This window comes from Trichechus manatus, unplaced genomic scaffold (genome assembly GCF_000243295.1).
Source record: "Trichechus manatus latirostris isolate Lorelei unplaced genomic scaffold, TriManLat1.0 scaffold00132, whole genome shotgun sequence".
In the NCBI taxonomy this organism is placed as follows: Eukaryota; Metazoa; Chordata; class Mammalia; order Sirenia; family Trichechidae; genus Trichechus; species Trichechus manatus.
The window spans coordinates 1,699,365-1,713,985 of NW_004444068.1; the positions used below are offsets into that span (position 1 = coordinate 1,699,365).

General features: G+C 37.5%; 1 protein-coding gene across 1 annotated transcript in view; it reads right to left on the reverse strand.

Annotated features, from left to right (window-relative positions):
* The window catches only part of PLS1 (plastin 1), an 88,562-nt gene that overhangs the window by 20,466 nt on the left and 53,475 nt on the right, over positions 1–14,621 (reverse strand). Inside the window, exons 5-10 of the mRNA XM_004385069.3 lie at positions 10,848–10,980; positions 9,423–9,504; positions 4,791–4,956; positions 4,567–4,709; positions 2,629–2,724; positions 159–354 (exon numbers count right to left, since the gene is read on the reverse strand). Coding sequence (XP_004385126.1) covers positions 159–354; positions 2,629–2,724; positions 4,567–4,709; positions 4,791–4,956; positions 9,423–9,504; positions 10,848–10,980 — 816 coding nt within the window. The remainder of the gene's footprint in view (positions 1–158; positions 355–2,628; positions 2,725–4,566; positions 4,710–4,790; positions 4,957–9,422; positions 9,505–10,847; positions 10,981–14,621) is intronic.

Consider the following 14,621-nt stretch of genomic DNA (forward strand, 5'->3'; position numbering starts at 1 on the left):
GCAACATCCACTTTCTGTAATTTGAACCTTTTAATGGATGCACATATCTACACACACTAGAGTTTCATCTCCCACCACAGTCCCCTGCCTCTGACAGTGAAGGACAGTGCCACAAGAAGACAAATAGGGTGAGCCAAGTTAAGGCAGAAAGAACTTACCTTCCAATAAATTTATATCGATGTTATTATTATCAGGCTTGTGGAGGCATGGGTATGTGTTAAACAGATTAGCTACAAAAGCTAAATTAAGTTTAGGATTGCCTGAAACCACATCCGCAGGAGTAACAAACTGTCTGCAGCCCAATTTATCTGCTTCTTTAAGCATGAATTCAGCACGCTTCAGGTCATTTCTCTCCTAAACAATTAAATAAAACAAAAATAGTCAAAATCAAACTACTTTTCTGGAAATATGGTAGATAATAGCTCAAAATAAGGTCAGAAATGCATAGGAATTCTAAATTAACCTCCCCGTTTCTTTTGTACATCAATAAGGAGTCGTCTTGCTGGGATCACTCAGTCATATTTCACGTTCATTCCTGAAATACTCAACCAAACTGTCAAATATTGTCTCAGTGAGTTCCTACTGGTCAAGACTATGGGTCATTTGTTCAAGGTCACCTGTTAGAGTGCCCTGTTGTAGCTAAGAGGCTTAGTTGTCTCACCCATCCTACCCTAAGTGGTATTTCCGGTAGACTCTTTTGTCAGTAAAAAACAAGTTGAAATACATATAAAAATACTAGAATCAAAAGGAACAGCACTTTTCACAATTGCAAGACCCTAGAAACAAAACAAATGCCTGTCAACAGGAGACAACATAAACTGATATAGTCACACAACGACATGCAAAAATATGGGTGAATCTTAGCAACCTAATGTGTTCAAAAATGAGTACTAGGAATTTAAGTACAACATGGTAAACTTGATATTAAGTTAAAAAGTAGAGCAAAAAATTTAAGGAATACACTTGGATGAAAGAAAACTATATAAAAAAGAATGCAAAAGAACAAGATTCAAGATGGTGGTTACTACAATGGGGTAAGGAAGAAAGATGGCATAGGGAGGAACTGCACAGCTAAATGTAAGTTAATGTCAAGGTCTTAGCTTGTTGAATTGAGGGTTCATGCAGGCTCATTAAAATTTCAAAAACATAAAAAGGGGGGCACACATGCACTCATGATGAGAGTATATCATGACCAAGGATTATGATTTAATTCTGTGCACCAGTGTTGCAAAAAAATAAAAACCAATGAAATCAAAGAAAGCGATAGGTTCAATGCTACTAACAACAATGAAAAATTCCCAAGGTAGACATCAACAAATCACAATATGTAGACCTTATTTAGATCTTAATTCAAATATAAACAGAAAATGACATTTTTTGAGACAGTTGGAAATATCAGTGCCAACTAGATATTATAGATTATTATTAATTTTTAAAGCTATGATAAGGTATTGTAGTTATATTTTAAAAGTTTTCATATTTTAGAAATACATAATTCATATTGAAATATTTACAGATGAAATTATATGATGTCTATAATTTGCCTCAAAATAATACAGGAGACAGGAATATATATAGCTAGGTGATAAAAGGAACAAAATTGACCATGAGGTGATAATTGTTGAATATGGGGGACAATATATGGAGAGTTCAGTCTAAGTCTGTTCACTCTTATAAATGTTTGAAATTTGCCATAAGTTTTTTTTAAGTTCTAATTTTTGACTGGAAATAATTTGTAAATTTTGCAGTTTTGCAATACTAATTTTCTGAGATATTTTGATGTAATAATGTGAAGTATAATTAATTAGTACTGATTCACTCAAGTTGCCTTTAAAACCAAGTATCACAGATATTGTACTTTAAGTACTTAACAGATTTTCATACAAACTATAGCCTGACCAGATTTTTAATGTTTAGATAGAACCAGCCTTGGTATTTACAACTTACGCTAAAAGAACAGGCTTCCTATGAAATGTCTTTGGTGGGTCAAGATCTGTATCATTCCTTCCTACATCATAAATACTAGGAACTGCTTTTATTTTGTGTTATTTCCAAAAGTAATTTAGTAGAAACCAAAAAAACCCAAACCCACTGCCACTGAGTCAGTTCCAACTCATGGCAACCCCATGTGTTACAGCAGAAATGAGTTCCCTAGGGTTTTTCTTGGCTGTAATCTTTATGGAAGCAGACTGCCAGGTGTTCCTTCCATGGTGGCACTGGGTGGGTTTGAACTGCCAACCTTTTGGTTAGTAGCCAGGAACAAACTGTTTGTGCCACCCAGGACCTTAATTTGATAGAACTGATAAAGTAATCAATTTCTTGACAATCTAGTGACAGCTTGTTGCTCCCTTTCCTGGTGCACAGTGACAGTCACCCTGGTGGATTCCAGCTGTGCTATACCAGGGAAACATGGATTCCATACGTGAGCATGATTCCACACATACTCAAGGCCAGAATTCTGCGGTTCCTTTTTTTAGTCACGACAGCCGAGTGGCTCAACATGGAGACTTGGAGCCTGGGGTATGGACAAACTTTCTGACAAGCAAGAGGCCAAGCTTTAATGAAGGGCTGAGGACTCCACCAGGGAATGCTGCCTGTAGAGAACTGTACTCTAAAAACTGTACTCACATTAAACCCTGACATGTCAATGTCAATGGAGGGTCCACCATCCCGGTCACCTTTAGGGGCAATCTGATTAAGCAGGTGAAAATAGGCTCTTGAATCCTTCAAGGAAAAAAATGAAACAGCATTTTTAAAATGAACAAAATCATCACTGAATTTAGGAAAAAACTGCTCAAAATTGAGGAAATTGCCCCCATCTCAAAGAATGGACTAATAATTTAGTAGCTTTATTTTAATAATACAGAATCACTTATAGATCCATAAGCATACCATGCTGTTTCCACCTCCGAGATTCTAGTAATGCTTTTCCCTACAGCTGGAACACCCTTCCTCACCTTTTGCATTTGGTTTACTCCCCTAAGCATCACGTAAGATGCAAGTCAGGTGTAATCTTCTGGAAGCCTTCCCTGGTTTCTCTAGAATGAACTAAGTGCCCTCTTCCATACTGCACAGTACTGCATCATCTCTATGGATAACAGGCAGTGATCACACTATTAAATCATCCAACGAAGTTGTCTCCAAAGATGGTTATCATAATTCCTCCCACTACATACATGCAGTTCCTATCACAAAAGCAGAGTCAACTTCCCTTCCCTTTAAAGTTGGGTTAGCCTTGTGACTTGCTTTGACCAACAGAATGCGGTGAAAGTGACATTGTAAGATTTCCAAGCCCAGGCCTTAAGAGCTCTGCTTCCTTCCCTCTGAAGTTAGCCTCTGCATAAGAAGTCCAACTATCCGAGACCATCATGCTGTAAGGAAGCCCAAGTTAGCCATGTGAAGAGGTGTGTGGAGCAGCACCAAGGCACCAGACATATGAGTGATGCCTTTGTGCACCTTCCAGCCCAGCCCAATGCAACTGAGTTAGTGATCCCAGCCAAACCCATGGGAAGCAGAAGAATCACTCAAATAAATCGTGTCAACTCACAGAATCATGAGAAACAACAGATTATTTTAAACTACTGATCTTGAGTGGCCTGTTATGCAGCAATTAAGAACTGAAATATCCATCTAGACGTTTGTCTCCCTGCATATTTGATAAGCTTCTCAAGAGTTGTATCTGTGTCTTAATGTCTTTGCATCCTCTATGCCTATAGCATAATGTCCCTCAGGAAGGGTTCAATAAATGTCCGATGAACAGAATTTTAAAATAAGAGAGCCCCCAAAATAAACTTTTAACAAAAGAAATACAATGTCACTTCAAAGAGAGAGATTGTCAACTAGGCCATTATGGCAAAAATACAACCTGACTGAAGGTGTTAACAGATTTAAAGATGGAACATGAATTAGAGGGAGTACCGATTAGTGTAGAAAAAAGCAAAGAGAAAAAGAAAAGTCACAGACGCCCAGCCTAGCAATGCCTGTCCAGGTACTGACCAGGGTAGAGTTGTTGTTAGGCAGCTGTGAAGGCTACAGTTTGTCAAGTCTCACTAAGTAGGGAGGGAAGTGTTTCAAGCTACTTTGGTTGAGAGACATTCCTCAAGACTCCCTTTGTCTACTCATTCTGATCCCATGTACCTTCAGATAATTTGCTTTCCTGTCAGCCAGTTATTGGTGAAGGGGGAGTAAGCTGGTTGAACGGGTCAGGCCCACAAGAGCTTCTAGTCCAGCAAACAGATGTTAATTCTCAGTCCAAGCTAACAGACTGGCATTCTCATTATAATGTAGCCTAATTGTGGCATATAAAATGGGAAAGACTGCTTTGATCTGCTGGGGCTAGTACCTCCTTCCTCTCACAGCCACCTGTATTTCTTATGAAAAGCCAATATATCAGTTTATATTTTTTAAAGATTGTGTGACTGCAATTGGGGAATCCACCTCTGAGGGAGAAATGTAAAATTTCATTTTCTATCCTAGGTGTCCTCGTGACTTAAAATTCAATTCAAATTTAAGTCTGAAGCCCCCTAATTTTTTACATTCCACTAATTTGAAGATTAAAATATCAACCTTAATGTCTTGGCTGAAGTTACTGATGGTACGCCATCCTGCATTGGTCAGATGGTAGTTCACCCATCGCAGCAGTAATTCCTCAGGAGAAAGCTTCATTAGCTCCTCCAGCTCCTCACCTTCATTGAGCAATGCAATCAGAGCTGAGGGAAAGACACTGAAATGTCAGTTCTTTCTACGGTGAGTATGTGTCAATGAAAAGTAAGTATTTTTGGTGATCCTACCTTCATTTCTGGAAATTTCAATATCAGCAAAAAGACCAACTTTGATGATCTGCCACAGAAGTCCCAAGACCAAGTGAGGTTTTCCTTCTTTGAGGTCCTGCGCGCCAATGTTGACCACTGTGCAACCAATTGCAGAGGCAGAATTCAGGGCAAGGTTTAAATTTTCCTGAATTGCAACAAAGAAAAATACATGTGAAGTCTTATCTACAAGCTGTGAAGGTAAGAAAGAATCAGTGGATCGCAGAAATTTTAGATTTTTTAAAAATAAGTAATATTTTATACAAGCAAAATCCCACTGTTTTAACTATCACCTGTATATGCTAATGACTTCCATATCCATATCTCCAGCCCATATCTCCCCCAACCCAAGCTCTACACCTATGTACTCACTTGGTTATGTTCCACAAATACCTCAAACTCAACATGTCCAAAACTGAAGCAATTTTCTCCACATTTCCCTGGTGTCCTATCATCCCATCAAAATAAGGCTCTTCCTTACTTATTTTCTGTCCTGGTTGACAGGACCAACCTTTATTCTTGCCTTCTTTCTTCCTAAGCCAGAAACCTGTACAGAATCATTGCCTCCCACATGTAGTCACCAATTTCTGTTTATTTCACCTTCTAAACCCCTCTGGAAATTGTCAGAGCTTTTCTTCAACAGTTTTCTAACTTCCATTTTAACACCTACTTCCCTTCAGCTTTACTCTCCATTCCATTTTCTACAATGTTCTGCTGCCAGTGTTCTTAGTAAAATATAAACCTGATCATGGCTCTTCCTTCAGCTGTTCCCCATCACTCACTCTGTTTCATGTACATGGAGCCGTTAAACTTGCTGTTCCTTCTGCCCTGAATACTCTTCCCCAAAATATCCACAATTCCTTTAATTGTGCTCAAATGAGCACTCTGCTCAAATGAGCCTTATCTGTGAAGCCTTCTTTGATCATCTTATACAAAATAGTAAACATGCCCACAACCCCTGCTGCCGTTCTCTATCCTCTATTTTACTCCTTATCACTGTCTGACATATTGTATATTTACTTGTTTATTGTTGTGGCTCTCCCAATTACAGTGTAAGCTCTATGGTAGTGGGGGCTTTGATCTATTCCCTGCTGTTTCCCCAGTGTCTAGAACATGGTATATGCTCAATAAATATTTACTGAATAAATGGTAAGAGTGAATGGAGGGAAAGGAGAGGGTCAAGTCCAAATCCTTAGTATAGCAATCATGACCCTTACCTAGTCCTCATCAGGCCCCCCTTTCCCTCCTCCCTCATGGAAAGACCCACCTTAAACCGAACTTCCAATTCTCAAATTCTGACCTTCCCTTCCCACCTCCCACACACAGTCAAAGCTTTATGAGGTAAGCTTTCCCTTACAATAGTAAGCAACAAACTCAGCTTTGTCTTATCAGCAGGTTGTATTGGTGACACTTGGGGAAACAGCTTTTGACCTTAATTAGCTTTATACAAAAATGTTGGCTTTACAAGGACATCATATGTGTTACTAGTAACTGGCTTAAAAAAAAATGATTGAAAGTAAGGAACTGCAACGTGCTTCTTCAAGTAAATGGTAGTTTCTGCTTGGTAAATTCAACATTATTGTCCTACTGGTAAGTAGGAAACAAAACCCGCTGCTGTCAAGCCAATTCTGACTCATAGTGACCCAACAGGACACAGTAGAACTGCCCCATGAGGTATCCAAAGAGCGGCTGGTGGATTCGAACTGTCGACCTTTTGGTTAGCAGTCGAACACTTAACCTCTGTGCCACCAGGGCTCCAAGTAGGAAACAGGAAGGTTACTACTGTCTAAAGTCAATTCTAAAACATCTTAAGAACGAGAAGTAATAGCCCCATAGAGAGGCTGCTCTCCAAGTCTTACTACAGACACCTGCCCTGAGTGCCCAGCCTTCCTTCCTGAAGACCTGTGTTTGTGGGCAAAGGCCAGCAGGGAGCCACAGACAATTGAGACGTGACAGAATGTGTTGTTCCTCCCTATGTTTCAGTGTCCTAATCAGTAAAACAGGACACTACCTTATAGAGATATCAACAAAAGACACAAGCATACATGGCAGCTTGTCTGGGATTAGCCATCCATTGTCTGCCATCTTTTTTGTGCGTCAAGGATCCAACTGTGCCTAAGATGTAGCCCAATTCACCAGGTAGAAAGATTTATGCTGCTGTTTTTGATGACTTCGTATGTCCCTTCTATTTTGATTAACTATCTAAATCTTTACTAACAGTCTCAAATATATACTGCAAGCTTTCTTTCCTTTAATTCATATCACTTTGCAAACTCATTTGCCATAAAAATTCAATTCCAGATGAATTCACTTTTGTTAATGATTTTTAGAGGGCTGTGTTATAGTACTCTTATTGGGTCAGTAAGAATAAAGGCATGATTTGTTATTCAGATTTCATTCTTATTTTATACCTCATCACTTTTACTCCATTTAATATGTTCAAATGAGATTTATAATGTTGTTCCTATTTAAACTGTAATTGTATGTAAGGTAAAATTAAAGCCATAGATATGTGTGTTTGAATATATATGTAAATATAAAGTACATACAAATACACTTTAGTGTATGTGAGTATACTCATCACCCTGGATTTTTTGCACGTTACAGTGAACAGATTCAATTTCCTATAGCCACTCTTGTGTTAGTTTCCTGACTTATCGGCCTCTAAGTCACTATTATCTGTTTTTCAGAGTCTTATTCATGTAACTAATTTTTCTTTCAATAATGATAACCAAGCAAAGAAATGCAGCTCAGTAGTACACTGGGCAGAAGAGAGAAGAGAAAATCTCCAAGATTGTAAATGAGTCCTACTCTTAACTATTGGACCTGTCCGTTTCCCTTGCTTTCACTGTTATTGTACTCATTTTTATTCTTTTATCTTTCTCTTCTTTCACATGTCATGATACCACATAAACTGGTATTATAAGATGAAAAACTATATCTTCACAATCTTTTGCAAATGAATGAGGCTTCTTAGAGATCAAGTTTCATGTAAAACTGAAAGTTTTCTAGCAGACCTACTCCCATAGCTCTAAAATTACTGCATAAACGAGACAGATTTAACATCCACAGTAACACTTCGCCACTTTCCAGAAGCCTCTGTCTTTCCTCATCCCACATTAGCATTCTCTTTCAAGCATCCTAGAAACCTAAACTATCACCCCCTATTAATATTGAAGAGTGCTGATCTCTAAAAATAAAGCACAATACTTAGCCCTTCATACCTGTTCTGTAAAAACAAAACAAAACCTAAAAAAAAAAAAAAAAACCTGTTGCCGTCGAGTCAATTCCAATTCATAGCAACCCTACACTGTAACTACTGCAAAATAATTATAGAATTTTTTTCTGTTATTTTTTTAATATGCTGCATACAAGTATTAAAAGTAAAACCAAACGATAAATTTATACAACGGTAAAAAAATTCTGTATTTCAGATTCACTGCCTTAAAAAATTGTATGACATGTACATGTATTCTAAAAATGTATGAATATGAATAGTCTCCATAATCATGGATATTAGACAAAGAATCCTGGCACAAGATGTGAAAGAAAATAATCTTCTGGCAACTGCAACTGGAAATTGGCTTTTTCAATAATGATAGTTTCGGTTAGGGATATGCGACATTATTGGCCTATTGGCAAATGGGGAGCAAGAAGGCCATGAAAATCAACCTCCAATTCTATACTTTTCAAGGATGACAGGAAATGGAAGAACTCCTTGGACAGTCCTTGGATAGTCCTCCAGACTAACCATGTATCACTGTCCTAAGGGCCTACCTTTCTTTCTTGAAGACACTTAATAACATTAGCAGAATCAAGGATGGCACCTACCAATGGAAATAAAGGGAATAGCAGTACCTCAATTTTAATAGCTGCTGTTATGATCAGTGCATTAAATAGTTGCTATTACTACCACCACTCAAGAGAGGCAGTATAGCATAGTAACTAAGAGGACAGGCTCTGGAGTTAGATACTTGGGATCATATCCTGGCCCTGCCACTGTGTAACCTTTCAGTGCCTCAGTTTCCTCATCTGTAAAAACCATGTATCTACTTTAGAGGGTTGATGAAGGAGTCAGGGGATAATTTAAATAGTGTGCTTAGAAGAGTGACTGGTACCTAGAAAGTGTTTAATTAATATTAATACCCACTTGATCTAGAGATTTTGAGGGGGAAAAGTCCTAAATATAAACTCCTGGACTTTAAAAAGGTGTGAATGGAGAAAGTGACCACTTAGTGCAAAAGGAATAGCTAAACATTTGGAGAAATGGTTAAATATGTGGTAAACTATGCAGTCAATATTCATTTTCAACCAACCAACAGGAACACAGGTATCACACAAATATTCATCAATAAAGTAACTCAATAACTACAGTAACTCAATAACTACAGTAATATAATCTGAATACTATTATCTTAAATAACACCCAAAGTACTTTGAATTTTAATTTCATTCATTACAAAATGCAACTGAATTCTTAACAAAAATCCAGTTTTTATAGGAAAACAAAATTATGTGAAGTCAAAGGTTTCATCTGGGCCCACATAACCATTAATAAAGGCCGTCCATTTTGCAGTATAGTTACATGATTGCTAGCAAAGGACAAATACTTACAGAAACAGTGAAAGGGGTGAGCTTTTTCTTATTAATGGCTCTTTCATCAATTGTATCTGGTTCAGATAAGTTGATCATTTTGCTAAAGAGAAAATGGAAATCATTTAGTTTAAGGCTCCCAGAAATGCTTTTAGTTTATTTCTGCAAGCAGCTAACACAGTTAAATTTTGAAAAGTTACAACAATCCACTTGTTTAAAATATTATACTGTAATTCACATCAGGGATTTAGTAAAAAAAAAAAAAAAAAGAAATATTCCCTATCCTAAGATAAATCTGACCCTCACTGCAGTAGTTAATCTTAGCATTTTCTTCCTAATTTTTTTTTAACAGTCCTGCGTTTTCTGTATGCGAGTCTTATCTTTATTTCATTTAATGATCATCAACATTCAGCAGCCTGAAATGTAAACGAAGAAACTCTCAAGAAGCCAAGTTTCATAAGGTGGTATCAACACTGTTAAAATTACTGTTGTGGCAAAAAGATAAGGAGCCATAGGATGTCTTTCAAAAATCTCAATAATTCAAACATTTTTAAAAGAATTGAATATAAATTTTGTCTCTTTATTTTATAATATATTTTATCTTTTAAAATAAAGACAGGAAAATACTTATTCAATTCATAATTGCAATTTTCTTCGAAGGTCAGAGAAAGAGGTTTTAACCGAAGATGGAGGTCCAGGTATACTTTATATGTAATGTCCTAAAATCTGATATCCTACATTCACATGGGTAGGGTTTTTTTTTTTTTTTTTAAGTAAAAGCATAGAGAAAAGGCTGGAAGGAAATGTGCCAGGATGTCAGTTATTGTTAATTATGGGTGGTAGGAATATTGGTAATGTTTGTTTTCTTCTTTGTAAATTTTCTGTATTTTTATAAACTTAAAATAAGACACTTGCTTTGTACAAAGAAGTTTGCTGGGACTATATGTAGTTCAAACAACAAAGACAAAGATGTGCCCTGAAACAGTTTACAATCTAGGGAGCAGAAATAGACTGCAAAGAGGCAAGTATAATACAAGGTTGAGTTAAAACATTATTTTCATTTAAGCATAAACGAGGTATATTTTCCTTCTGTATTTCATGTTCCTGTCCCAGTCAAGAATCTCAACCCTCTCTAACTGGAAAGTGTAAAAAGAAAACCTGTGAACATTTTAAAATGCATTAGATGAATAAAACAATAGTTTCCTGGCATTATTATGGAAATAGATGAAAAAATGTACCAGAAAAATACAGGACTGCCTTTGAAGAAAAGTTGCGGAAAACACATAGTACTTAATTTTCCATGGGATGTAATTTCTTCAAAACCTAAGTATCTACTTGTTAACTAATTCCCAAAATACAATGAATTTGCTGAATTAGAGCTTGCATGGAATAATCATCAACGGAGGCAATCAGAACACAGCTCATTTAACCCATCGCTCAACTCACCAAAGAAGGATGCCATCTGCCAACGATTTGAAAAGACTGTCATTGTTGGGATCCATGGGTATGAGATGCTTACAGTCAGGGTCATTCTCCAGAGCTTTGTTTATCCAGTTAACAAAAGCTACTTTTTCTTCCTCTTTTGAAAACAGAACATTTTGGTAAGCAAACCCCTTTTCACAAAACCCATCTCACTAGAGAAACACACTTCTCGATTTCCGCTCAAAGATAGTAAATGACTATTACTAAAACCCTACTAAAACTCTAAAGAGTTTAAGAAAAGGAGAAAGGGGAACTATTCTACTTTTTCGTCTGATACATCAGGGGAGAGTTAGGTTTATATCTTAAATGAGCACAATAAATATTCAGTGTGGTTCTAAGATCTTCTGAGAGCTAGTGAATCAGACCATCAGAAGCCATAAGTTTATTTTTAAATAAGGAAAAAATAAAACAAATATCCAGCAATAAATTTCACTCCAAAAAAAGATTCAGAGAGCTCTGATTTGTGACTGACAGCAGAAAGACAGCATTCAATTAAGAATTATTCAAATGTATAAAACAGTTCCATTTCTGTAGAGTTTCTACTATGAGAATGCTGACACAAATCCAGGTACCAGCACTGTACTCAGCCATCTTCATTATTAACTTCTCAACACATGGCATTTAGGGTGAGTAGTTTGATCTTTAGGCAGAAAATGTTGTTGGGCTATGCAGTGGGGAAAATAGCAAGAGACTTAAAAGAAAGATGTTCTACTGCTTTATTGCTATTATTCTGTAAATATAAAAGTTGTTTAACAATATAAATCCTCAAAGTAAATGATTCCCCTTTCCACCACAGGGTAGCATATAGCAAGCTGGCCTTCCTCATTTTTGCCCCAGTTCCTAGAATTAGGTATTTTTCCTAAGGGCATATTTAGCACTTACTGTCCTCTCCCAATTTAGTCCATCTCATACCCACATGTATACAGAGTCAATAAAGATATACACATACACTTATATTTCTTTTGTTTACATATAATCTGCCTTCTTATCTTCTTGCCTCACCACACTTCCTCAGGGACTTACCAGTCCAGGGATTTAAAGACCACTATGACCTCCAGCAGCCCATGGATGGTTCAGTAGTGGAATCCTCGCCTGCCACGTAGGAGGCCGGGGTTCGATTCCCAGCCCATGCAGCCCACTGGCAGTGCAATGGTTAAGAGCTTGGCTGCTAATCGAAAGGTCAGCAGTTCGAATCCACCAGCCACTCCCTGGAAAGCCTATAGGGCAGTTCTACTTTGTCCTATAGGGTCACTATGGGTTGAAATCAACTCAACAGCAATGGCTTTGGGTTTTTCTGGTATGCTACCGTACTTGCCATCAAGAGTTTTTTAGTGTAATGATAAGACAAAACAGATATACAAATAAATACAACATAAGGGAAATACACATACCATAAGAAAGATATACACAATGTTTTAAAGAATTTAAAGAAAGAATCACTCCTGGTTGGAGGAAGTATTACTTGAAACATAAGTTTTCAATAGGTGAAGATGGGGAGGGAAACGGGAAGATTTTCCAGGTATAGGAACCAGGAATAAGACACCACTTCACAAAAAGATGGGCAATCGCAAGCATTGGTGAGGATGTAGAAAAACTGCAACTCTTATACGTTGCTCATGGGATTACAAAACGGTGCAGCCAAACTGGAAAACAGTTTGGCAGTTCCTCAAAATGTTAAACATAGAGCTACCAATTGAGTCAACAATTCTGCTTCTAGGTATATAACTAAAAGAATTCAAAACTTGTCCACACAAAAATTTTTACACAAATGTTCATATCAGCATTATTCATAATAATCAAAAAATGGAAACAACTCAAATGTTCACCAGCTGATGAATGGATAAATATAATAGATTATCCATAAAATGACATATTTGGAAAAAGAAAGGAATGAAGTATTGATACATGCTACAACATGGATGAACCTTATAAACATGCTAAGTGAAAGAATCTAGTCAAGTGAAAGAAAGGTCACAAACTATATGACTCAATTTATAAGAAATTCCCAGGATAAGCAAATTCATAGAAACAAAGTAAAGTAGTGGTTGCCAGAAGCTGGGGAGGGTGGAGTATGGGGAATGACTGCTAATGGGTACACAGTTTTCCTTTAACCCACTGCCGTCAAGTCAATTCCGACTCAGAGTAGAACTGTCCCATAGAGTTTCCAAGGAGTGGATGGTGGATTCGAACTGCCAACGTTTTGGCTGGCAACCACAGCATTTAACCACTGTGCCACTAGGGCTCCAGTTTTCCTTTAAGGTGATGAAAATATTCTGAAATAAGATGGTGATGATAGTTGTACAACTCTGTGAATATGCTAAAAACCATGGAACTGTAGTGTATACTTTAAAAGGATCAATTTTATGGTGTGTGAATTGTATCTCATTAAAGCTATTTTTTCTTAAAGCCATTTAATGTTCCACATCTTGTTCTACATAATGACTACATGGATGCATTCACATGTAAAAATTCATCAAACATATCCTTAAGACTAGTGTACTTTACACACTTTACTATGTGCATCTTATACCTCATTAAACAAACTAAAAAAAAAAAATTCTATGGTGATAAACAAAAAAACCAAACCCATTGCTGTCAAGTCATTGCGACCCTGTAGAACTGCCTCCATAGGGTTTCCAAGGCTGAATCTTTACAGAAGCAGACTGCCACATCTTTCTCCAGCAGAGCAGCTGGTAGGTTTGAACCACCAACCTTTCAGTTAGCTGCTGAGCGCTTAACCAACTGCGCCACCAGGGCTCCTTTATTCCATGGTGATACAAGTCAGAAAAGTGGTCACCTCTGGGGAGGACTGGGAAGGGGCATCGGGGAGCCATTCATGGAGATGCAAATGGTCTATATATTGATCTGGTTGGCAGCTACATGGATATAACACGTGGATGTATGTTGTTAGCTGCTGTTGAGTTGATTCGCACTCACCAAGACCCCATGTGTGTCCGAGTAGACCTGTGCTCCATGGGGTTTTCAAGGCTATGATCTTTCAGAAGCAGATCACCAGGCCTGTCTTCTGAGGCGCAAACAGCCAACCTTTCAGCTAGTAGTCGAGCATTTAACTGTTTATGCCATCCATTCATTGAGTTGTACATTTAAGATCACAGCCCTGTGCTGAATGTATGCTATACCTCAATAAAAAGGTTATTTGTTTGTTTGTTTTAAGGAAACCATTCCAGTAGAAGACCGGCAGAAATGGATTAAGGGGTAAATACTTAAAAAAAAAAAAAAAAGGTGGGGGGGGGGCAGCAGTTACAGACGACCACTCTTAACACTACTTCCTCCTTAGGGAGGAAAGAAGATACAATGGGTGGTAGAAATTTGAGTGTATTATTAGAAGAAAATGCAGTTAGAAAGGAAGAGAATCAAGAGCAAGCAAGAAAGAGGTAACAAACAGATTTGGAAGAAGAGGGGGGAATGTTACAGTGCATTTTTGTCAAAAATTTAAAAAGCACAGTGCTCTTTATGTTCATATGAATAAAAGGAACTTGCCAAAGGTTCTTAGACATCTAGACCCTGAGAACTAGACTTAACGTAAGGCAAGCCACCTCCTCTTAAGAGTTTGTGTGACTCTAGATTTCCCACTGGGCAACAATCCAGTGGCTCTATCAGATCAAGCAAATCAAGTGTTGTGCTCTCTAGTCACTCTGTTGCTTGAGAAAAGATGAATCAGGTATCTCAGCTCCCGGAAATGGAAAGGAAAAGTCCTTACACTAAGCCTCTCCATCC